Below are 27513 nucleotides of genomic sequence, written 5' to 3' on the forward strand. Positions count from 1 at the left end.
TCGAAGCATCAATATGGACATGGAAGGTAATGGTCCAATCTGGGGCTCGTAGAATCGGTGCTCTGGTTAAAGCCTTTTTCAATTCCTCATATGCATGTTGGCATTCTTCAATCAATTCAAATATAATCAATAGTTTGTATAGAGGTCTAGCAATCAATGCATAATAAAGCACGAATCGCCGATAATACCCTGTATGACCTAAGAAGCATCGAACTCCCTTATAGTTGGTTGGGGGTGGAAGATCAACAATGACCCTTAATTTCGAAAAGTCCATGGCAATGCCGTTCTTTTACATCACGTGCCCTAGGATGCATCCGTACTTTACCCAGAACTGGCACTTTAAGGGATTCAGAGAGAGACGATATAGGCAACACCGTTCAAAGATTGCTCAGAGTTTGTCTAAGTGTTCTCTCTAGGTCGAGTGAACACACAAGTTTTCTATGAAGACTTCTAACTCTTTCCTGAGCACGTCTTTAGATATAGTGCACATAAGGCATTGAAAGGTGGCTAGAGCACTAGTCAACTGGAAGGGCATGACTATGTAGGCAAAGACACCCCACTTAGTGGCGAATGTAGTCTTATGCCTATCATTAGGATGCACTTGCACTTGATTGTATCCAGAGAAGCTGTCTAGAAAACTGTAGGCCTCTTTGCTTGCCACTCTCTCGAGCATGTGCTCGGTATACGGCAATGGGTAGTTGGCCCTCTTAGTGGCAGCATTCACCTTCTTGTGATTGACACACACACTCTAATCTTTCCATTTTTCTTCATTACAATGACTATGGGTGACATCCAGTCTGTGTGCTCAATCTCATCGATGAATCCCGCTCTCATCAGCTTGTTAATCTCTTCCTTTACCGCATGAGCGTGTTTTGGATTCATAGGGTATGGTCGCTACTTGATCGGCATTGTGTCTGGCTTCATGGGTATGTTATGAGTCACTACACTCAGATCTACCTCCTTAAGCTCTTCTAAGGACCAAGCAAATATGTCTATATACTCTCGTAAGAGAGCAACGAGACTTGTCTCCTCTTCCTCCCAATAAAGATAGGTCGGGGTGTCTCCCCTTCTTGGGCTAGGTTCACCTCCTTGACTTTGGCAGGTCCCTCGATGGGTTCACTTGCTTGCCCTTGACGTTTGGCACCTAGTAGGATCACTACCATATCACCCTTCTTGAACTTCATATATCTCTTAGGGAGGTCCTGTGGTTTTCGTTGTTCGTCTGCTCGTGCATCCTTAGGCTGTTTTGCCCTTTCTTCCTTTAACCGTGTGTGCCTCAAGTGGACGGGTAGGTCCCCCTTGGTATGTCTAGTCTTGGAAGGCCTAAGTAGTTTTGAGTCACTCTGTGAACTTACTTCCGACTCAGAAATGAACTCCTCGTCTTTGCTAGAAGAGGTAGTCTCTCTCGGTGGTCGCAGCTCAAAGGGTGACTCTGTTCTAAGCACTGGCATGGTACCTAGTTGGGTTAGGCTTGCTTGTTCAAAGTCTATGGCTCCTATATGTTCCAACCAATCATGGTCACAATCCACGCGTGCATGACCCCCCACTCTATCTTGAAGGTGTTCTTTCTCTATGGCTTGGAGTCTACTCGTATCTGTTTTACCTCTCGTCCTTGAGTATTGTATTCTATGGTATCTATCTCACCCTCACTCTCGTCACTAAAGGAGTGACAGTCTTTGTATTCGTCATCGGAAGCATCTTCATTTGACTGCTCGTCGTCTCCTAGGTCTTGGTATGTCTCCTGTCTTTGATTGAGGACTATGACCCAATTGTACATGAGGTTTAGGTCATGCACCCTAGTCCATTGCCACCTTGGTTCATCTAAGAGATATTGGAGTGGCTTGAAATTTGTTGCTAGATTGCCAGCTAGCTTGCCGGTCAAATACTCTAAAAACTCCAAGAGTTCCCTCTTGTTGTTTGGCACTTGGAAAGTGACAAGGTTGGGTCTTCTGTGAAGAATTCCTACCATCATGTAGACTAGTACCGAGGGTGTACCCTTGGGCTTGCCGATCATTTTAATGGCCTGTTCGTACTCCTAATTGTTCAAGAATGGCAGGTCGATGGTAGCAAGGACATGCATCCAATCTCGCTCGTCTCTAGGACATGGGATATACTTAGTCAGGGGCCCGTAAGATTTCTTGATCTGAGCATCACCCTTAAGCATCACGGAAATGGCGTTGAGGTCGGCTGGTGTAGTCTTCCAGGAGTCCATTTCTACCCTTATGGCTTCTATTCTATTGCCTAGGAAGATGAGACCATTCCCCCAATCTTCGATCACTCTAGCATTGCGCATCCAGGGTCGGCCCAATAGTATATCATAGTCCACTCCCTTCATGACTATAAAGTCAACTAAGAATTGGACCTATTTTTCACTGGCCTATTTTTTAGCACCCCAAATGGCTTCACTTTCATTCTGTCAACTAATGTGATATTGAACCTAGCAGTCTCGATAGGTGGGTTGCCCCAAGTCTGGAGCACTGCGTGTCTCACTACACTAACTCCCGTCCCTATGTCTACAATCCTTTTCTTTGTTGTGTCATCTAGGGCTAAGTTCGATAAGATCGCATGCGTCTTGGTGCCTTCCCAAGAAGCATTAACGTGCAATGACTTAAGCATGAAGTGCATTGTCAAACTTGGTACCTGTGTCTCTGCATCATATTCTTGTAGTCTGCAGCAACAGCTTGCTCTCGTAATCCTTTAACCCACTGCTTTAAGTCTTGCCATAGGGTCGGATGCTACCTAAGCAGATCTCCCAGGATTAGTGTCACAGGAGTGGTCACTAGAGTGGTGAGGAGGTCATTGGCTGCTCGTCTTTCTCCTATTCCGGATTGTCTTGGCCAATGGCTGTGATTAATTTGCTGGCCCATAGGGTTAACGCTTTGCCTAAATAGTACTGCTTGTGGCGCAGTGCTTATGCTTAAGAGATACTCTATCTCGTCCTCTAAGATGGGCTCAGCATCTTTCAAGTGTTCTTGGGCCTCCTTTACCCACTCCTTCACCTTCTCGATGGCCTCTAGTTGGAGCTTTGGGTTGGGGTGCTTTGCAATCTTAGCACTTTCCTTTTCAGCCATCTTTGGGGTTGATGTATTTGCCTCAATGTTAGTGACTTTCTTTCCAGCAAGTAGCATTGTGGCACTCTCAGTTTTGAGCATAACTTGAGCTTCAGGTCTCTTCTTCCTTCACCTACGGCTCTTCTTTCCTATCAAGACTGCGTAAAGATTGCTAGGACCTGGCAGTGATATGCCGGCTTGCTTCGTTTGTGCACGGGCATGACATGCAATGGGATAGGTGTAGCCTCCCCATTGAGATTCTCGACATCGAATAGCCCTAATGGGACGAATGGCACGTTAGCTGAACTCGAGGATGGTTTTTGCTTTGGACAATCAATGAAGAGATGAGTGATTCTGCACTCAGGGCACCTTAGGTCAGTCTTGTCTCTATTTTGTTGTTCCCTTTCAGGACAACGTGATGAGACGTGTCCTGGGTGACCACAAGTCCAGGTTCTTGGGTACGCCCTCTTAGGCCTCTACCTCGTTCCCTACCTAACGCCATCATCGGTATTGGTCAATAGTCTATAAGGACTGTGTTGCCCTCATCTCGTGCGAGACGTAAGGGTATACGTAAGTCTCTTCCTCATTTGGCTCTTCCATGTAGTTGATTGGAGCGTTGCTCAGTGAATGGGTCACATATGGACTATGTGGTCTAGGTATTCCAGTAGGATTTATGTCCATTCTAGGAACAACCAGCTTAACGTCGTTTGGCATGGGAAGGACCAATGGGGCTCCCCTTCCGAAGAATTGTTGCGGCCTATTCGCTAAGTAAGGTTGACCGTGTGGTTGTGAGTACAGAAGTCTTCTAGGCAATCTACAATGCACAACGTCGTGACCAAACCTATCGCAATTAGCATAAGGTCGTGACCTGGGGTCTTGACACTCGGTTGGCAAGTGGTTTTTGCCACAGTACACACATTGGACATGTGGGCGCATTGGTTGTCTTAGCATCTCCTGCATCTTGGCTATTTCCATTTTCATGTCAGCCAATTCCCGGTTGGTGTCCGTGGCCTTTCCCTTATCTTGGGTACTTGTGCAAGATTGCTTGTTGGATGTTGAAGCTCTCTTCGAACTTCTAGAGTTAGTCTCTTCTTGGTTTGAGTTCTTAGAGCTCCTCTCCTTCAGCTAGTCATCTACTCGAATGACTTCTTCGAATACCCTAGTTAGTGCATCTCGCTGCAAGCTCGAGTTGTCTACCAAGGCTTTATAAAGCTCCTCATTTCATATTCCACTGATGAATACCGTCGACACTGCTCTTTCGGTTGGTCATTCGCTCATCAGGATTCTCTTGAAGAGACTTCTCATATGGGTCACATAGTTGCGTATGTCCTCTTTTTATTTCTGCTTGACATTCATAAGTCATACTAGCAGGTGGTTAGAGTATCCGGGCTAAAAAAATCTCTTAATGAAGAGGATTTTGAGGCCATTGAAGCTTGCTCACTCTACGGCATCTAGACTCGTGTACCAAGTCGTTCGACCCTTGTCGCCTAAGCAAAGCCCAAATGCTTGATAGTGCTGAGTCAAGTCCGTGAGACCATTGGCCTTGCAGACCTGCTCGAACTGCTCTATGAAGCTGTATGGATCGTCATGGGGCTGGTACTTATCGAGCTGCTTAGCGACAACTGGTATCTTAGACTAGCTCTTGGAGCCTTGGTTTACCCCTAACCCTGCTAGTAGTGACGTTGCTAACGCTACAATGCTTTGCTTTGTTGCTGTGTTGTCTAGTAATCGCTTCATGAGAAGCTCACTCAGCATCAAGTCTCCTTCTAGTGCTCTCTCATGGTCAGTTTGATTCCTGCCTACTAGGTTCAGCACTCGCTGTATCTCTTGCATCTTTGTGTTTTGCCTTAGGCTCCTAGTCTGCTGGTCTTGGTTGTATTCCACTATGCCTTGCAGTGCTTTGTGGGCTAGCTTCCTTTCCTCCTCTACGTCAACTATGATGGCTTCTTTCATTCTACCGCAATGCTCATACCGAGCGTGAGAATCATAGCTATTCACCAACTGCCGGATCGCTTTTGGGAAAACTCCTAAGTCAAGATCCACGCCTCTATCACACTGTTTGGGCTTCGATTGCCCATCTATGTCTTGGGATATTCTCCTATTGATGGGTTCCTTCAAGTTCTTTTATCTGAGTGAGTTCCTTAATTATTGCATACAATCCTCAAATGATCTCCACTCAGCACGCGTGTGTGTGTGTGTGTTCTTTTTCGTGCACTTATGGTCAATCAGGCTTCGGCTATTCTTAGGTGTATTTCAAGTGTTGGAAATCAAGGTGAGTGTGAAGAACCAGTGTCTAAGCGGCTTATGCACTCTCGTTTCGTCTTAGGCCTGATAGGCTTGTTCGATCAATTTTTGGCCGTCTTGACAAGTTTGAGGGTTTCTTGTTGTGTCATCTTACTCGTTTTTGGTTCATTTCGGGGTCTATGACTCTACTGGTGGTTGCCGTTAAGGCGTTGACTCTCTCAACAACCTACTCAAGTTGTTAAGCGGCCGCGTCTTGCGAAATCACCTATTCCTTGTGGCAAAATTGAGTTCTGAGCGTCGGGATGGCTCATAAAGGTTTGCGCAGTTGAAATCTAGCTAGGTCTGGTGCAATTTTCTAAAAAATTTGCAAAAATCTGACTTGACCCAACTCGTCCGAATTGTAGGTCAAGTGGTGGATTCGGATGGGCCAAGGGCCGAATAGGAACAATGGATGAATTTGTAGCTCGGACGGCCGAATGGGCGTGGCCGAGGGATGAGTCAATTGTTTGGATAGGCCGAGTGGAAATGACTGAGTTGGTTTGGGCCGAATGAAGTTGGCTGAGGGCCAAAAGGCCAAATGGTACATTCAGACGGGCCGAGGCGCAAGGGCCGAGGGCCGAATTTAAAGGTGTTGGTCGAGTTGTCTATTTGGACGGGTCAAATTGGCCAAATGCAAGAGGGCCAAGGGCCGATTTTGGGACTCGGCCCAAAACCAAGCCACTTGGATGGGGGCCGAGTTGCTTACGACGACGTCAGCGCCAAGAATGATTTCATTAAATCCAGCAATCCAAGCAATCACAATGCACACAAACTTCGAGATCACAACAAGGACATATGAGGAAGGGTGTGATATACCTGACGTGTGTGAAGAACTCCCCGATGGCAAGATCGAATCGAATAGCCAATGGAATCTCTCTCTCTCTCTCTCTCTCTCTCTCTCTCTCTCTCTCTCAATGCTAGGGTGAAAAATGGGCTCTTTTATTGTCTCCTGGCCCTTAAACCCCTTTTCGGGCAAGGTCTTGCTATCCCTAATCACTCACTTGCCGACATTAATAATTTAAAACGCTCTTTTTTCCTTATTTATCATGATTTGTGCCCTGTTTTGCCCTGTTTTATAGTAGTAAACCCTACGCTTTTTCAATCTGATTTCTTAATCCTAACCTATGCTAAATGCAACAAGAATCGAAAGCAAATAAGTGAAATAATTTCTTCTTCTTTTCCAATAATCAAACAACCAAAATAACCAAAATACTTACTTGTATCAAAGATAAAAAACCCAAACTTCCTACCTATCTCAAGCTCTGTTTTGGGGATGAATCCCTTACTTCAATGCTCGATATGAGGCACGCAAGTGCCCAAGCTTGAATTCATTGGTCCCGGCACAACGGAACCAAAATGTGGAGGGAGCTCACACTCAACTGCCAAGACCAAAGGACCGCTTATTGTTTCAAGCAAGCTCTAATGGCTATTTCTCACCTAGATGACACGCCTTCGTACCTACGAGTGTAGTGAGCCTACCTCGATGCCGAAATGAGTTGTCTTCCCCCTCGCACACACCGATAGCTCCATGATCCTAGATGCTAGCTCAAGTATCCTCAAGCCTCCTCCATCAAGATCCATCCACCATAGCCGCACAAGTACAAGAAAAGAGAAGAGAAGAGAAGAGGAGATGGTGACGAGCTTTACCCTCTTGATCCCTCACTCCCATACACTCACTCCCTCACACTCTCACACTCCCTCTCTCAAGAGCACACAAACAAGCAAGGTGAAGAGAAGAAGAGAAGAAGAGAGGACTCTTCTTTGCCACACACCAAAGAATGAGCTTCCATTCACTTTTTGAACTTTATGTACAAGCCCTAAAATCCCATGGACACCCATCCCTTTTTACATGACCGTCCGTTGTGGCAAGGTCCTTTTTCCTATTTCCCTCTTCTTGCCTCATGCCTTAAGCCTACACTAGTCTATTCCTTTACAAATGGCACAGGAGGGAGCTTGCACTTTTTTACAAGAGTTTTTAGAGTTTTTTGAGGCGCCTTCCATTTAAAATTGCACTTTTTGTCTCAGTTTAGCTTTAGGGGCCGCCTTTGTGCCTTTGCTCTTTTTCTATCATTTTTTCGCTCTTTGCTTCATATTTTCGCCATCTTGAATTGAGGTTAACACAAATAAAGTGGTAATGCACCTCAATGTGCTTCATCTTCGCATGGAAGACCGGATTCTTACCAACAACTGAATAACACTCATAGAATCCAGATGCAGTGTAGGGACCACATTAGTAATGCCAAGGTTTGCCATTGGAAGACCTATCCAAAGAGCCTTCTTGCAAGCCTTAATGGATGCAACATACTCCATCTTTGTAGTAGAGAGAGCTGTGCATTTCTGCACCCTAGACATCTAAGAAACAACACCTTGAGCAAAGGTGAAGACATAGCCAAATGTGGACTTAACATCCTATAGATGAAATTGCTTAACATCCTATAGATGAAATTGCTCAAGGGCCTTCTAAATGTACTTCTTTTGTTTGAGAAGTAAAGGAGTCCCTTAGAGCAATCACGCCTAATGCACATCCCAAGAATATGTGAGGCATGTCCCATGCCCGTCCCATATCCTTCATCTCAAAGCTCTTCTTGAGCTAACCTTTCAAGGCATCCAACTCATCATGAGCACTCCCATCAATCAACATATCATCCACATAGAGGATTAATATCATAAAGCAATCATCACGAGCCTTCTTTATGTATAAACACGGATCCATATCATTGCGGGAATATCCCTATGAATGCATAAAAGTATCAAACTTGTGGTACCATTCCCTAGGTTTTTACTTAAGGCCATAAAGGGTCTTCCTCAATCTACACACTAGGTGGTCCATGCTAGGTTCTACGAAGCCCTTAGGCTGCTCCATGTAAATCTTATAATGTAAGTCCCCATGAAGAAAAGTCATATTGACATCCATTTGATAAAGATCCAAGTCAAGCTGAGCAACCAAAGGCAATACCAAACACAGGGTAGCCATCTTCACAACAGGAGAAAAGACTCATCAAAGTCCATGCCATGCTTTTGCTTGAAACCCTTAGCAATCAATCTAGCCTTATATGTCGACTTGGGGTGTCCAGGGGTACTTTTTAACTTGTACACCCACCTGCATGGCAAAGTACGCTTTCCACTAAACCAGGAAACCAAATCCCATGTCTAATTCTTTTGTAATGGAAAATAGGCTAGGGAGCCTAGACATCCTGTGGAGCACTAGGGACATGGGCCACTAGAGCATCAACTATTGTGGTAGGCTGTCGAGCTGGCTGTACAGTAGCAGGAATCTCCTCTTGAAATATCACCTTGTATACCTCAATGAAATTATTAGGATGCTTATATATTTTCTCCTCATGGAAAGAAACATCATGGTTGTGGATAACCTTCCAAGCCTACGGATCCCATAGGCAATAGCCCATCTCACATGCATCTCCATAACCAAGAAAGATGCATTTTCTAGACTTAGGATCTAGCTTGTCGTGCTTGTCCTTGGGTACATGACAGAAAGCCTTACAACCAAAGATACACAAATGAGAATACAAGGGAGGTTTTCTAGACCATACCTCCCCTACAACCTGATAGTCAGGAGCACTACATAGGGACCAATTGATCAAGTGTACGATAGTAGTGACCGCCTTAGCCTAGAAATACTATGGTAAGCCTGCTTGGGTAAAACTAATGCGAACTAGCTCCTGAATTGTTCTATTCATATGCTCAGCCCCATACCATTCTAGGGTGGGGTGTACAGGGTGGTCAACTGACACTTAATACCTCTCTGGTCACAAAACTATTCAAAGGTTTTGAAGACATACTCATCCCCATTATCCAACCTTATGTATACTCAAGCAAAGCAAGCCAACGTTGAATTGTGGCCACGAAATATGATTTTTGCTTAATAAGATATACCTAGGTCTTATGAGTATAATCATTAATGAAGGTAATGAAATACTTTGCGCCACCTAACGACTTGTAGGGCATTGGGACCACATACATTCGAATGAACGAGAGCCAATGGCTCACCCATGAGTCTTATACCAAACTTTTTTTGTGTATTACATGTCTACCTATCATATAAACAATGATCACAAGACTCAAATCACTTATAGTCAAGGGGTGGAAGATGCTGCAAATGGGTAAGCATTTTCATTCCTTTCAAGGACATGTACCCAATGCAGCGATGACAAAGAGATACACGTGGAACTGCATCCACTGCCAAAACATGGTCAATTGACCCATATACAATCAAGGGGTAGAGAGTATTGGACTTTGCACCACATGCAATGACAAGATTCCCACGGATAATCTTCCATGAGGAATCACCAAAAGAAACTACATAACCTGCATCATCCAAAGTGCCAATATAGATAAGGCTCTTCGTGAGAGTCGAAACATGACGTACATCATGAAGAATAAACATGTGGCTTGAACCAAATTGCAACCGGACATCACCAATACCAACTACCTCTAGTGTCATGTCATTATCCAAATGGACAGATCCAGTCAAACTGTGATAGGAGTGGAACCACTCTCTATAAGGGGTCACATGAAAGGAAGCCCCTAAATCTATCAAAGCTAACACTAAGTATACCTTGACAAAGCATCAGTCAGCTATGAAGTATCAAGAGAAGAAGTTATGAGTATAAAATCATCATCAAAATCACCTTGCATGTGACATTAATCTCTTCAATCTTAATGCATGACTTACTAGGGACAATGTTGCGATCATCGTTTTTGTCATGTACTTATCCTTTTCTTTGTGCTTGTCCTCGCATATTTCATGGCATTGTGGCTGAATATGTCATGCTTTCTCACAATAGTGATAATTCAATGAGGACTCACAGCCATGAGACTTATTGCGAGATTGGCCACGTGATTGAGAGCGAGATTGTTGAGAGTCTCTTTCTCCACGATGGTCATTACTGCTTTTGCCATCATTACCTCTAATTGTCAAAGCATGAGAAGCATCAAAATTCTTTCTGTTAACCTCATTATTCAAGAATGCACGCTCTATACCTTGTAACTCTAGCCTATCAGTAGGCATGTTTACACACATAGTTGTATGAAATGTATCCCATGATTTAAGCAATGTAACCAAGAGGAACAAAGGGGAAGATTGCCCTTGAATTCAATCCCCTACGAAGTCAAATGGCTAAGAAGAGAATGAAACTCATTTAAGTGGACTAACATGGATGTGCTCTCCTTCATGCAAATGTCCATGAGTTGCTTCAGCCAGTGCATCTAAGAAGCGGGGTGTGCTTGTCAGACACTGTGAAACTTTTCCCATAAGTCCCATGCAGACTTCCCATCGACGACAACATTATAGAACACTTTCTTAGAGAGGAACAATATGATGGTGGAGTTATATAGCTCATCTAATTCAACCCAATGCTCTGCATCAATACATTTGGGCTTGACACCCTCATGTTTCAAAGGCTTAACTTGTAGTTTCTGCACGAACTTGCCAGATTTGGGCCTTCCAATAGCTATAGTTGGTGCCATACAACTTATTAATATTAAAGATAACACTACCATTGGAGCATTGGCCATATTGAGACCAAGTAAATGCACAGAAGGGAAAAATATGTTGTTGTAATAACTTGCAAATTAGCCCCAAAACGATTGCCAGATCAAGTTGAAAACAAGGGGTACTGACCAAATAATGAGTTGTCCACAAACTCAATGCAAAGAACTATCTAATGGAGGTGACTGCTCGCATAAATAATGCAGTAAACTACAATAATTACAACATGTTGAGAATGAAGTACAACAATAATAAATCAATGCCAAAGAGCGACAATTATTGATATAATACAAATTGCAATTGCTAGGAAATAGCTTCAACTATCTAGCAATTAGTGAATATGCGACTGGCACTAAGAATTGTGAAAGAATTAGTATGTTAGATTGAGATACATCCCATAGGCATAACCATCATGCATAGAGTGGGTCTCCTGGGTAATAGAAGAGACCAACCAAAGGCACAACAGACTGAGCAATGTAACGGAAGCTCAATACATAACCAACCAAGATGCATACATTACTAACAACATCATGATGGAGATAGGTGTCGACCCAAGAGTAATGTCAGATCCACTAAGCATCAACTACATACATAAAGCATGACAAGAGCATGTACACGTCACCAAGTCCGACAATCTCACTAGAAGACCCTCAAGCACAACTACATAACCAAATGCTCAATGTAATATCCAAGTGTCAAGTAGCCACTCCCACTGAAACAAAAGTCGAATGCTAAATGAGCAAACAAAGCTCAAAACATCATGTGGAAGGCATCCATACATCCAATATCCAAATAGCATATATTCAGAAGCAAATGATCCAAGTAACTTGCAAAGCTCTTAATATTATTGGAGCATCAAATAATCATACTAACAATGAATGATAGCCAACATCAGGATTCAAAGCTCCAATCTCAGCTCAAAAGCAAGCTAGAAGCATAATTGAGCATGTAAGTTTAATGGTATCCCAATGTAGCATCCAAAATGATCGAGAAGCATCCAAAAGCAATAGACATACAAGATCTCTGATAAAATAGTAAGTTGCCCTATTATTCCATAATGAAACAACCTCTGTAAATTGATCCAATTATTGCTAGCATATGAGCATTAAAATCTTTATTTTTGTGTATATTAGAGGATATATGCATTTTAATGCATATACACATCTTGAGTTGGGTAATTTTTTGTTTTATACCACAAAAAATAAGTAGTTATTTTTAGACTTGATCTAATTAAGTGCTATTTTAACTTTTTAAAATGCTTATTATTCATTGCATTTTTAAATATAATATGAAATACATTTTTAAATAATTTCTTAAAATCATATTCACATAAGTTTTATTTTATTTATCTCAAAATGGCAAGTGGCAACATTACCATCTCAAAGAGCATTGGTGAAGCTATTTGTCAATATTTGTATGAATGTAATGAGCATATCCTTTGAGCAATCTTTGATAATGTCAACAAGGGCACATATGACCAATCTATTATCGATTTGTTGGCACATGCATTCAACTACTTTCAAGAGCTTTCCAATCCAAGCATCTAGATATATAGGGTTTCAAATATCCAAGACATGGTATAGTGAAATTAGGTGCATCATGGGTCAAGTTTTAGTCGTAGCAAAGACATTGCTCCAACCCTTGTTGCAACATCCAACATTTAAAGAGAGGATATAATTAGTGAACCAATTCCTATAGATGTACAAAGGAAAATCCCAATCAAATGGCTCGTGATGCAAATGTGCACAAGTGGAGCCAGGTAACTGATGATACATCAGCAAGTGGGTATTCAAAAGAGCACAACAAAGCTCCAAGGCCATATAGAATCATATGATGCCCCTTCCATGTACATTCTACAATCCTTCACGATTTCTTTTTGCCTTGGTCTAGGAGAGGGAACATTTTCATTTGTTTCCAAGATTAAGGTCAATGATAGATCCTTTTCGAATGAAGTTTATGTAAGAAAATGTTCAAAAATACTTGAGTGTGGGATGAATATTAAAATGGTGACACTACAAGAAGCCATATGCATCCCATTTGAGCACTTAGGCATTATTGTCCTGCTATGTCTGGTTTGCAATGTTGAGCGACCATTGCTCATCTTCAAGTACTAGAATGACATCCATTTTCAACAATTGCTAAATATGCTAAAAGGAGATGAACCGAGCTTATATCTAAAGAGTTCATGGTGACACAAGGGAACAAGTACAAAGCTAGCACATAGGTGATTATTAAATACCTCTTGCACATTATTGAGCTTATGAATTCCAACAATTTTTTGCATAGTGATCTTAATGCACCTCTAATGCACACAATGTTTTATTGCATTTTGGGACCCATGGAAAAGTATTAATTGGAATATTGGATTGAGGATGCTCTACTACATATCCTATGACTGATACTTTTCTAGAGCCCCCTAATCTAAATCCATTTACCAGAAGATATTGGATGATAAGAGACCATAATGTAGCTCCAAAATGTATTTCTATCAATCCTCCAAGTCTTATAGTAAGCAATAAGAGATGTATAGTATCACCTATGTAATTACTCTTTTGTTGGAGTGCATGCCTCCTAGCCCCCAACTCATGAAGATTTTTTGAGATATTCAAATCATACATTGTAAAATGCTTAACTAAAGATCCTTTGAGTAGAAAGACAACAAAGACTCATATATCTACTACCTATAGCGCCAAGTGTGGGTATTCTGATGGTAAAAACTGATGGACTCCACCCATAATTTGATCAATGGAATAGCTTTTCCAATGGTGTTTAATATTTTCTTTCAACCTTATCTACTTTTGATTATGAATGTTGATATTTTCAAGCAAATAGATGTACATAGAAATGTCTTTCACTTATTTTACTAAGTTCAAAATATCACTAATTTGATATATCAAGTCTCAAGTTTCAATTGTGCGAATTGTGTTTTATTCAAGTGTATATTTTAAAGTGTAGTGATTATAACTTTTTCGTCCTCTCTCTTCTATACTATCTATACTCTCTCCCATCTCCTCTCCTCTCTCCATATGCTCTCTCTCTCTCTCTCTCTCTCTCTCTCTCTCTCTCCCCTACTCTAATGTACTCTCTCTCCTCTCTTTGCTCTATATTGTAGTTACCCCCTATTTTCTCTCTTTAGTTTTTCTTATTCTAAATTGTGAGATTCTCTCTAAACACAATAGAATAATAGAAAACTCTAAATTTTCTATGAGCTTATTTTTTAGTGTTAGAAGGTCTCTAACACAACAAAATAAATTGATAACCATTACAATCATTCTAAAGTGCCAAAATTTCTCTAAGATAATAGAATGATCAAATTTTAAATTTATAAATATTTTTATATAAACATGAATAATTTATATTTTAATCTCACACACACACACACACACACACACACACACACACACACACACACACACACACACACACACACACACACACACACACACACACACACACACACACACACACACACACACACACACACACACACACACACACACACACACACACACACACACACACACACACACACACACACACACACACACACACACACACACACACACACACACACACACACACACACACACTCACTCACTCACTCACTCACTCACACACAATTTGATAAATTTACTTATTTGATCTAATTTAACTATTTAATAATTTTGATTAACTTTATATTTTATTTAAATTATTAGATAATATCTAGTAGGATAACTAAATAATATTAAAACTCTAATGTGAAAATTTCAATTTGCAAGCTTTTCATACCAATTCAAGCTAGATGCTCGAAAATACAAGTGCTTGCAAAGCTTATGGGAACACAAGAGTTTTGATATAATACATAAAGAAAGCTTTTTGATCAAGATGTAAGCAGTATTTAGTTGTTTCTTAAAACAGTGATGTGTTATCGAATAATATACTCAAATTTTAGGGGCTAATGTAAAATTCAGCCATTATTTGCACAAAAATAACTAAATAATATTAAAACTCTAATGTGAAAATTTCAATTTGAAAGCTTTTCATGCCAATCCAAGCTAGATGCTCGAAAATACAAGTGCTTGCAAATCTTATGGGAACACAAGAGTTTTGATATAATATATAAAGAAAGCTAGATGACCCTGAGAACCACAAAAGGTACGAATTTTCCCTCATCTTTAACATTAATGCCCATAGGGAAGAAGACATCCTTAAGTTCTAGGAGAGATACTTGGTTCCCTCTTTCAAGTGCTACATGATGGACATTTTGGATTGCCTAGACCTAACTCTCATCACTACATGCAATTACCTACAACTACTCCTCACCTTACTTAACCAAAAGAGAGCACTAGAGGAAGAAGATTAGGCTAAGATAATATCTTTTGCAAAATTTTTCCTTCTACTATTAGTGAAGATGGTAGTGTATGCATAAGTTGCCAAGTATGAATAAAAAATCAGTTGTGTGGATACATGTGTCATAGCAATAGTCAAAATCCAAACACTCATGTAAATCTAGCAATAATGATCCCATCTTGGGATAATTAATCCGGTAATAATGATCCCATGCATAAGTTGCCAAGTATGAATAAAAAATTAGTTGTGAATACATGTGGCATAGCAACAACCTAGTCAAAATCCAAACACTCATGTAAATCTGGTGATAATGATCCCATCTTGGGATAAACCAACCCAATACATTAAGTGCCACTCAAATAGCAAATAAATGCCTTACTCCTTGCTAATGCTTGGTGCCTGGACTATGTAGAAATTTTCTTATCTATGAGATTGCAAATCAAATGTCAAGGCTCATAATAGATACATAAATCAAGCATCGAGTATCCTATTGATAGAGAAAGATATCAAAACAATCTTCTATATCATGAAGGCTAAACTTGAAACTTATCTCCATAGGAGTACCAATAGGCTTGCAAATTTCAAGATAAAATCTTTGCAATTTTTTCTAAACATACTTCATTTGGCACAAAGGAATATCCCCATCACATTTATTGAATTGAATGCCCAAATAATGATGCAACAAGCTCAAATTTAAAGTATCAAAGTTGAATTCAATTTGACCTTAAAATCAATAGTATTTGTCTCATTCATACTAATAGTGAGAAGCATATCATTAACATGATGGTAGATCACACTCATGTTTGATATATAAGAAAATAGACATAATGATTAGAGATACATCACCCTCATGTTTCACATATAAGATGCTCTTAGTTGGACTATTCTAAAACCATATGTAGTCAAGCATATGTATAATTTCTCATACCAAGCTCGACGTGCTTGGTTCAAACCATACGATGACTTCATCAATATGGACATTTATTTTCTTTTCCCTTTTGGAACAAAGCCATGTTGCTAAAAAATATATACTTTTTGTTGCAAGTCACCATTTAGAAATGTAATTTTAATGTCCAAGTGATGTACATTGCAACCATTATAAGCTATAATGCACAAATTCTATGAGTTGTCATATGATAAGTGCGAGTAAAGGTTTCATCAAAGTCAATATTCCTCTATTGAGCATAACCCTTTGCTACAAGTCTAGCTTTATAGCAATCAATGCTCCCATTTAGTTTACATTTCAACTTGTAAATCCACATAGTACCAATGGCCTTTTTTCTAGCAAACAAGCCATGTAAAGAACTAATGCCATTTTTTACAATAGCATCATACTTAGATTGCATAGCATCCATCCAATTTTCTGAGTTTTTAACATCTTTAAAAGAAATCGGCTTACCCTTATCACACACATCAGAATTGAAGAATACATAGCAACTTGATGTATATAGGCATTATGAGAGCTGGAATTACGATTAAACAAAAATGCATCCAATTTACTATCTTACAATGTTGGCACTAGATATTTTGGCATAGTCCAAAATTGCTCAATCCCTACTCTCTCATCCTACAAGTGCATTATCCACATTTGCATCAGAAATAAGCCATTCTATGGATTTATGAGACACCTGCATAGGTAGAAAAACTACCTCATTTGGTGCTACATTTGAGTGTCCATCACTAAAGAGAGGTAATAAATTATCATACATATCTATTGAGTGTACATGTGTCTCCTTGGTACATGAAAGTAAAGACTTTACAACATCTTCCACAAAGGCAATATCATGACTAACCAAAATACACTTACTTTTGGATAATATAATTTGTAAAGCTTTGCTTTTAGTACTGTAACCACCAAATATACATTTTAGAGCTTGCCATCTGACTTTTTGGCGTTGTTGTATTGGTACTAATGCATAAGGTATGTGACCTAACATATCTAAGTGAGAAACAATGAGTTTTTTTCCATGCCAAGACTCATATGGAGTGAGAGATTTCAATGCTTTGGTGGGGCACATCTTTGTACACAAGTTGTGCATATAATAGTCTCAAGCCAAAAATTATGTGGCAAAGCATGACTTTTGATCATGCATTGTGCCATGTCCATGAGAGATTAGTTGTTTCTCTTAGATACACCATTTTGTTGTGATTTAGATGACACTATACATTGGTTTTTCATCTAATATTCATCTATAAATACAATAAGTTCTTTGAGTTTATACTCCACATCTTGGTCAAAATGGAGAGTATCTCCTTTAGATCCTAACAGGTTCTAAAGCTATACATACAAGTACAAAAACACTTTGGACTTAGCTTTCAAAGTATATACCCATGAATGCCTAAAGTAATTGAAGTTTTGTGAGAATATGATTTTGAAATCAATTGCTAGTGATTGCGATGTTCTCTTTACTTCATGTTTTTGGAAAAGCCTATTTGAAGCCATTGGGACCCAAATTAGTTTCAATAGAGCTTATAGTCCCAAAATTAATTGCCAAACAGAGTGAGTTAATCAGGTCATTGAAGACATACCTAGGGTATATTGTTGCAGAGAACCTAAGTGGTGAATGCAATACCTACCTTTAGTGGAATTCTCTTACAATGTGTCCTATCATCAAAACATCAAGATGACCCCTTCTTGGGCATTGTACGGGAAATACTGTCCAATTCTATTTAACTTTTTTGGGTCCTACCTTAAAGATAGAAGCCTCAAAGAAGATGCTAGAGGAAATGGATGAATAGGTCAAAGTGATCAGACAAGACATTCAAACATCTACTAAGGATCAACAAAAGGCCTATGCCAATCTAGGAAGGCAAGAACGAATCCTAAAAGGAAACATGGTTTTTCTCTCTGTTTTTCCAAAGAAGAGTTTCCTATCATTGGGATAATTTAAGAAGTTGACTCCAAGATATTGTGGGCCCTATAGAATCCTCAAGGGTCTAGGACCTAATGAATACAAATTGCAACTCCTAAAGCACTTAAAAATCCATAATGTATTCCATGTTAGTTGTTGAGAGCTTATGTACCTCATCTCAAGCATAATCTTGATGATCAACAAGTTGTAATGCCAAGCCAAGGAGTCCTTGAACTTCAACCTAATAGAATACTTGATGTATAATAAAGAGCTCTTAGAAGTAGAACTCTTAGAGAATACCTCATCTAATGGAAAGACTATCCCAAAGAGGTTGCACTTGGATTGATGAAGATGCTTCATGTAAAAAATATCCCCAGTTTCTCTCTAGATGAGGATATCTCAATTCCTTTAAGGGACAATGGATATAATATATATGTCTCATAATAGTCTAATAAGGAGTTGTCTCCCCTATGTGCATACAATTCCAAAAATTGAGTTTTCTTTCCACATATAAACAAGGGACCAAAATTTGACACTGCAAAGGTTAAGGTTTAAAAACACTTTAAAAACATTTGTATTTCTCTTTTTCTCTTTATTCAAATAAGTGCCATCATCACCTTCATTGGCATCATCATATCAGCAACATCATCTTGGAGTCCAATCCATACCCACTATCTTTAATGTACCCATCAAACTACCGTGCCACATAAATTTAGCATTGTCATTAGCATCATCTATGCTTTGTGACCATCAAATGATGGCCAAAATGCTAATCAAATTGCTAAGCATCAAGGATGCATGCTTAATGGGATATGACAACTCTTGTGCAAAAGGGAGGGAGTAGGAGTTATGTAAAAGGGAGTGAGAGGAAGGATTCAAGCATACACATGCACACACACATGCATGCACGCACACACCAATTGAGAGAGAGATTCCTTAGTCATTGAAGGAAGATAGATAGAGATATATGAGGATAAAGAGGAAGAGAAGATGAAAGAGATAGGAGAAAAGAAATACAAAGAACCCAACAAGCTCAAAGTTCACCAAATCCACCATATTCTTTTCTTGCGATAGCATCGAGCTCACCACACCTTGTGTGTACCCTCTTTCATAAGCCCCTATTCACCTCTAGGCAAAGAACCTCTAGCTCTCCCATGGAAAACTTCACTACCCTACATTTCCCCTCTCGTAACCCCAAAGAAGACCTATCTCCCTACTCACGGAGAGCATATAGTAGAAAGGATCGATAGGTTCCTAATTTCAAGTCTATCAAGGTGTGAGGAGTGGGACATGCTAGAGGAGCATGATGTGTTACAACATCTAGAGTTTGCACGTAAAGCGCAGAAGTATGAGAGCTGGTTAAGAGATTGCACACATGAGAAACATCACTTCAAACCAAACCTAGCTTCATTCTATTATTATTTTTGTTACAACTTCTAGACTTTGCAAGAGAAGCAAGACATGTTACAACCTTTAGAGTTCACAAGCAATGATGGCCGTAAAGCATAGAAGTATGAGAGTTGGGGTCAACATATTGCACACATGAGAAACATCACTCCAAACGAGCTCCAAACCAAACCTAGGTCTATTATTATTTTTGTTATGATTCAATTGAAGGGTCACCATTGAGTTAAACTAAAGTAGATAGATGTGGAATATCCCTCCCACCCCCCGTTCAGACACCTTGTGGTGCATCATGACTTGGTGGGTGGATCCATATTTTACAACATCTTAGAGGGGCATCCATAAGAAACAACTTCTCTATGATAGAGTCGATCTTGGTGGTTACATGTTTATACTCAAGACATTCAATAACTCAGTGGAACCTAATATTGGGAGGACACAGTCTAGAGTAAATCCCAACTATTTTGATTTGTATCCAAAAGAATATCCAATGCATTGGGATGATGCATTAGTGAGACTGTTTGTGCTTGGATTGTACTAATTTAGGGCTTTTATCTAAAAATAAATATAAATGTAGAGATGCATTATGCCACCCCCAAGGGTGATTGCAAGAATCCTTCACCAAGGGGCTGTATTTGTTGCTTCAGATGCTAGGACTTACTTCATGAGAGAGAGGTCACTCTGTAGGGAGTGTAGTTAACTAGGAGATGGCAAGGGTGAAAGGGGGGCTCTAGCTATAAATCCCTTGAGCATCAAAGACTAGTCTAACCCTTGTGAGCCTACAATGGCTATAAAAGGTGAAAGGGGGGATCTAGCTGTAAATCCCTTGAGCATCAAAGACTAGTCTAACTCTTGCGAGCCTACGATGGCTTCTTGGAAGAACCTAATGCTAGCTAAGGGTGGGAATTATTGGTAAAACCTTTGGGCTAGGCCCTAATTTTGGATAGGTATATTGATGTAAATAAAATAATATTTCTCAAGTGGCATAAATAAATTAATTTGCTAATAATATTAATTAAGGAAGCTTTTTTGTATGTTACATTAACCGTGTTAGATAATTAGGTAATTATAAACCTCAGTTTTAAATGGGAAGTAGGAGGGTATGTCTCCTCCTATGGTAGGGTGGACTTGATAAGCCGAGAGATTTCTCACAAATGTTAGGTCAACATATTAGGAAGAGATGACACACAACTGTCTAGGTGATCAATTTTAGAACCAACCTTGTGTCATTTTAGGTGGCTAGCGTGAGACTTTCCCTTATGGGCAAAGGGGCTGACATGTAAGCTCCCCCTTGTTTCTCACTCTCTTCGAGCCAAGTACGATACAAGTTTGCTTTGGTTTGGGATGAATTGTGCAAGTGATCATCCATGATTGGGCAAACAAACTATTAGTGACCTTAGTACTATTTTAGGAACCCTAAATTCAAGTCAATCCTTGTGGAAATCATATAGACTTTCCCTTGTGATGTAGACTTAGGATCCTAGGTAGCAAAGTTTTTGTATGACCACTTGATCACATCTTTCAAGCCTAGCTTCTTAGACCCAATGAAAGAAGACCTATATGACTTGGCCCACTTGGCTAAATCTAAATCACCTTTCTTATAAAAGTGGTTTACTTAGCGAGTGAGGAAGAGCTTCACATGGCTAGTAGAATAGGCAATGCATTGATAATGTGAAGATCCAGGATAATTATCATATTCAATCTCTAAATCTTTAAAACTTTCTACTCATTTTAGTGAAAGCCTCATTGCATGTCATATGCATATATACACATTCAAAAAAAGAAAGAAAAAAAGAAATAAATATGCATGCACAATCATGGCATCGCATTTAGGGGTCCTCAAGCTAGATATGCCCATTGGCCTTGATCGACTAGCTCTATGTCTAAACCCCTAGCCGTTCTCTCAATCCCCCCACATTCACTTAAGGCACATCAAAGGCATGCTTTTTCTCTACCATACTTGGATCATATCTTGGATAAAGTGGCTAGACATGAAATGTACACATTCTTGGATGGTTTCAAAGTTGAAGGATAATGCAAATATAGAATTTATAACTGATTGGAGAGTTTTTGTATGTACTATCATGTGGTTGGCTTAAAGAATGTTTTAGCCTCCTTTCAACTTGACTTTAAGAAATATTTGGTGTATACTCAATATAATTCATGCGTGTCTTTTTGGATGACTTCAACATTTTTGGCATACTGTTTCTATATCTCTATCACTTGCAACTCCATTTAACAAGTAAAGAGAAGTTACTTTGAGCTTAAATCCAATGAAGAGAGTGTTCCTATCAAGAGAGGCATGCAGTGGAGAAGAATTGCTCAAAAATTGAAAAGGAATGCCTTGGTATGATCTATTGTGTGAAGAAGTTTCAACATTACTTATTGGGCCACCCTTTCATTTTTCATGTGGATTATTTGGCCTTAGTGTACTTATTGAAGTAGCAAAATGTCATAGGCCATCTTCTCAATGCATTATTTCGCTATAAGAGTTTGAGTTTCACATTGTACATTGGCAGCATGTGGTGGAAAATTTTCTTTCTTAGCTGGAATTTGAAGAACTTTCAAGTAGCATGGATGGCGATTTCCCCAATGCTAAGCTCTTCATGATGGCAATTGTTGCTGGGAGATTTCAATGTTGTTATGCAAGACCCTCCTTGGACGTGGTATGAGGAAATGCTAACCTTTCTCACTACATGAGAAGTTATGGATCATCTCTCTATGGACTAATGGAACTGCTTGGTGCTTCAAAGCAAGTGATTCAAGGCTATTTTGGCTCAACTATATCACCAAAAATTGTCTGGAGTTCTCCAAAGGGTGATGCTACCTATGGAATAGGAAGCAATAACGGATGAGGCCCATCAGGGTCTCTGAGTCAGGTGGTCATTTCTTAGTTGAAGTGACAATTTGAAAGATTCAACAACCTAGATTGTGGTGGCCTACTATGCATCGCGATGTGTAGAAGCACGTAGCAAGTGAGATTTTTACTAGTGGTTGGGGAAGCTCTAGCTTCGGATAGCCTACTGCTTCACCAGATTTTTTGTTGCAACCATTCCAGAAATGGGGCATGTGGACTTTGTTAGGTTGATCAAGTCGGCAGTATCCCAAACTCAAAATAGGTATCTCTTGACCGCTATAAACCATTGTCCTTAATGGGTGGAAGCATGGGTATTGAAGGACAATTCTACAAATTCTATAGCCTCTTGTCTGTTCAAAGATATTCTTATTGTTATGGTTGTCCAATGGAAGTGGTCAGAGTGATCAGGGTAGTCACTTTGTCAATAAGGTAACCAAGCACCTAATAGTCTTCTTTTCGATCATCCACCAGAAATCTTCTTTTTAGGCTATGAAGCGGAGTCCACCAATAAAACTCTGTAAAATTCTCATGAAGTTTGGAACACTAAGCTTCCAGCTGCTTTATGGGCTCACCAAACTTCCTTCAAAGTGCCTACTGGCCTGCCTCTCTTCTTATAAGTTGGCTTTTGGGCTAGAAGTGATGACTCATTGGAATTTCGGGTTCTCGATATGCGGATAGTAGTCTCAAATAGACTCCTTTCAGGGGATTCCTTACCTTTCAAGTTGGAAGTGCTCGCACAACTAGATAAAGATTGGATTTAGAGAGTATGCATCTTTTGTCCAAACTCTAGTTGTGGCAGAAGTATTAGATGGACTAGCTTTCCAAGAAGCACTCTTTAAGTGGGGTCAACTAATTCTTGTGTTTAATACTTGAGTGGGCAAGCTACAATTTTGGTGGACCGGTCCTTTCTAGGTGTTGTGTAGTTCTAGATCTAATGCTCTTTACTTAACATATCTTCATGGAAATTTTCTCCCACACACAGTAGTTTCTAGTTATGACACTACCATGTGGATTGGCTGGTGCATTCATTTCCCATTTTGGATGAGTTGTTTGATTCTCCTCATCATCATTCCACAGTGAAGTATCCTAACTCCCAAGTTCCTATGGTGCTAGTATCTAGGTCCAAGTGGCTTGTGGCACCTCTTAAATGCACTTACTCTCATTCTGTGTACCTAGGTGATCACTTTGGCACTCGTATGATGTTTCAAGCTGCGGGGCGAAGTTGTAACTTAACATGGGGTTCCTAGTTGAGCATACAGTGTTGGAATTTTTCCATTGCAACCACGCCATACAAAAGTAACTTTCTTTCTTTATCATACTCATTTTCACTCAGTTGTGCTATGATATCCTCCCTTCGTCGTCTTTCGTCCACATCATTGTCTTGCTACCATCGCATCGCTTCTTCTTTCTCTGTGATTATGGCGACAAACCAGGTACTCTTCAAATGGGTGGTGCCCGTGCTCCCTGAACGGTTGGAAGCTGCCAAAGATTGGGCGAAGGCTTTGCCATTGGAGCCTTTTATCTTGTTGCCATGGGAGACAATCCCCATTCAGCCTGAAGCCCAGGCCTTTGCCACCCAACTGCACCAAGGGTTTGTTGTGTACCTCAGCTGCGTGTGCTAGGAGTTTATAGTGCAACTTATTCAAGGATGCCTGCTTCTACCTACCACTAGCCAGCACAGGCCACATCCCACTTGTCCATTAATCAAATGGAGAGCATCTTTGGGCCTAAGGCGGCAGGTGAGTATCACCTCAATAATATACAGGGAGAGCATAAGGCAAAGCATGATGCGCTCAAGGTTTTCATGGAGGCCATGTACTTGTAAGCCAAGTCTTTCAATGTGTCCAATCGGGTCGCCTCCAAGTTCTTTCTGTGGATATTCCTTAGCCAAATTGGACTGCAGTATTGATAGAGAGGATTCACGAATCCCGGTGAGTGGCTACACATAGCACCACTGTGAAGACCATGTGTGGCTAGCATCTTACATTTCTATTTCCTCCTCCTATGCTGAAGAGCCACAGCGCACATTGGCTAGCATCTTACATTCATGTTTCCTCCTACGCTAAAGAGCCATAGTGCAGATTAGGTACTGCCCTGCTAAAGCGAGAGGCTCCAACATGATTTAGGGAGCTATAAGAGGTTCCAAGGTCATCTAGGGTAGATGGCTTAGGGGATGTAGCAAATCTAGCTGATGTTGTTACAAAGCAGTCCCAATCCTAGGAAAGTCCTACTCCAATTACTGTTGATGCTGTTGAGGTGATGCAACTGAATATTGGTGTTCCTGACAAGGTTGAGGACAGTTGAGGAGTGGCAGATAGCTGGGCAAGAAACACAAGTTTTGGATCAACCTTGCCCATTGAGTGCTCCTACAGTGTCTAGATCAGAGACGAGCAAACTGGATCTCAAGACTTGATTGGCAACGTTAAGAAGTTATTGTCAAGGCCTCAAATGCTCTAGGGAGGAGTCCACCTCCTACACGATCACTCCTGCTACTATTGGCATTATGTCCAGACCGATTGCTAGTGCAGCTCAGATGCCAATTTACCTAACTCCCTCCACAGATCCATATGTCACATTCCTTGAGGGATTTAACATTGAGTACACCCAACGTTGTCGGCATACTTAACTGCAGGTTTGGAGTGGCATGGGAATGTGCAAAAGGAGCAGGGTGCCCTGCATTAGGAAGTGATGGCTGTGTGTAGGACAACACTGCCTTGCGTGAGCAAGTTTGCCATGAGACTACCAAAATTTGGGAGCAAAGGCCAGCTAGGTGGCACAGTTGGATTTTGTAGAGTCAATTCGGGACCGGTTGAATTGTGCTACAATGGAAGCCATTGTGTTGCAGTCCCAACTTGCTGGACTTGAAGATGAGGAGAATGTCTCACCTATTTTTCCCACAGCTTTGGAGGAGTTGCATGAGTCTTTCTAGGCTCAATTGGGGAAGATTGGGAGGGTGTTGTATGGTGTTTCTGCACTAGATTGTAGGATCCATGTGCCGAGTTGCTTCCCATTCCCTCTAATGATGCTGACGACCTAGATGCGGATGCGTAGTTCCAAATCAATCGATTCTGCCCAATGGTCTGTCAACTTTGCATGTTCCTGCTACTACTGCGGCTTCTCCTACCTCGGCCCATGTCGTTTCTCCATCTACTGGGTCCACAGCGCAGCTCTGAACAGCTGATGGGTGATGGGTCCCCCTCCGTTCATCTTTGGATCTAGCCCACAATTCGACGACCTCTACTCCAATTTCCAAAGCTCTTTTTGTGGATTCAGAGGTAAGGGTAAGACACCTGTTGCACTTCGTGACAAAGGATGATCATCCTCTGCCTACGAACTTTTTTGGATATCTTCGATTTCCTTGTAGGCGGAAGTTCAGACAATCCTCAGATGGTGGAGCTGCTGCTGGAGCATTGCAAAGTCTTGGAAGGCCAGAATGTCGACTTACAGGAGTGGATCCATGTCTTGGAGGTGGATGCTGGGCAATTTCTGGCGAATGTGGATGCTAAAGTTGCTTGCTTGTTCAAGCACATCTCGCTAGAGAACTGCAAAAAGCTTGCAACCATATGCACAAATCTCTTATCCCTCTTTCTTTTGCACGTTCTTCTGACCCGGTTTTGACTTCCCAGGTTCTTAAGGGTATGGCTTCTCACTGTGGCAAGTCATCAGGTAAAGGCAGGTAAGCTCACATGGATAGATCAGGCGGTCATCACCGACAGTCTTCTATGAAGGAGCTAAAAGAGGAGAATTGGGTGCTGATCATGAGTAGAGTTCTGACATCAGGAAGTGCTCTCAACTGGTCCAATTACAAGGAAGGTCACTGTAGGAGAGGCTTTGTCTTCTAAATGGATGATGTAGATACATAGCATAGAGGACAACTTTACTCAGTAGATGCAGCGTAGTGAGCATCTGGAGCAACATCTGGCCATGACCTATGTGGAGTGCAATAATCTACAACGCGAGGTTAAAAATGTCGCAAGGCTGATTGAGGCCTTGCTTCTGAGCTCATCTTTCACAACGTTCTACATCATCAGCTTGATGGTCCTCTTCAGTGAGGAATTGGCCTCCTTCACTCACGTGGCTCCAATTCCTGTGCTAGGGTGCAGCACTGATGGTTCTTGCACAAGCCCCCTTGGTGGCTACTTCAAATGAGCCATCCTTGGATGATCAAGGTGACACTGAAGACTAAGAGTAATAATGGGTTTGAGTCCCCTGTGCATGCCATGTGTTGTGGGTGTTGCACATTGGAAGTGTCAGATGAAGACTAAAAGTAATAATGGGTTTGAGTCCACTGCATGTGTTGTGGGTGTTGGACATTGGAAGTGTTGGATGGGCCAAATGTTGAATGGACACAAGTCCATAGAGTCATGGGCCATGATCATAATCTAATAGCCACCTCTTCGTGTATTTTGGATTCTGCAGATTGAGCAGAGTGGCTTTAACCGCAATTACCTGTACTTTGTATTCATTCTCATGAGGAATAATCAATGAGTAATTTGTTCTATGTAACAATGAACTCTTATGGATTCTGAGTATTAATGGATGTAGTCTTTGATTTTGATTACTGTTCTCAACTTATTGCATAATTTTGTAATGTCCATTATGTATGCAATACTCGGTGTCATGTTCAAATGTGGTGAATACCTTTATTCATTGGGTATATCTATTCCGGATTATAGTAGATTCATGGCATGAGCTCAAGGGTAGGCATAAGGTGCATTGTTTGTAGCTATTAATGGCAACAAAGCACTATAAGGCAAAGATATACATGATCGAGGATAGAGGTGAGGTGCATTGTGCATGCATGGAGTTCCCCAAGGGATTGACCTAAACACCATTTGATTTCCAACCCAAATCTCTATGAGTGATACACTTCTTAAAATATGCCAATATGGAATCATGAGTATGCTTATTCTTTCTTTGAACCCCCAAAAAAACCTACTTCCATATTATTCTTTTAGGCAGACTAACCATATTCAACATTTACCCTCAAAATAGAACCGGTGAATGGCACTAAGCAATCAACGACAAAGGTGAACAAAGGTGAAGATGTAATAAAAGCGCAAGTCTAGAAAGTAAGATGTTGCATATATTTTAGAAATTGATCCTCTCAAATTCACTTGTGTGATATTCTTTTGTATAAATACCATGGCCATGTAATTATTCATAATATTATTTTGAGAGCTAGGCGCAACGACCTTACAAGTTGTAATATTTTTTGCTAGATTG

At 40.6% G+C, this 27513-nt stretch overlaps 1 protein-coding gene across 1 annotated transcript; it reads left to right on the top strand.

The window, feature by feature from the left end:
* Positions 1-23630: 23630 nt before the first annotated feature.
* On the top strand, positions 23631-26814 carry LOC148016519 (uncharacterized). Its single transcript, XM_087664685.1, has 2 exons — positions 23631-25562; positions 25652-26814. Exons 1-2 carry the CDS (start codon positions 25475-25477, stop codon positions 25903-25905), a joined length of 342 nt encoding a protein of 113 aa, XP_087520811.1. The 5' UTR covers positions 23631-25474; the 3' UTR covers positions 25906-26814.
* The last annotated feature ends 699 nt before the right edge of the window (positions 26815-27513 follow it).

This window comes from Lygodium microphyllum, chromosome 23, assembly GCF_053477565.2.
Source record: "Lygodium microphyllum isolate KBCC chromosome 23, Lygodium_microphyllum_v1.1.10, whole genome shotgun sequence".
NCBI lineage: Eukaryota > Viridiplantae > Streptophyta > Polypodiopsida > Schizaeales > Lygodiaceae > Lygodium > Lygodium microphyllum.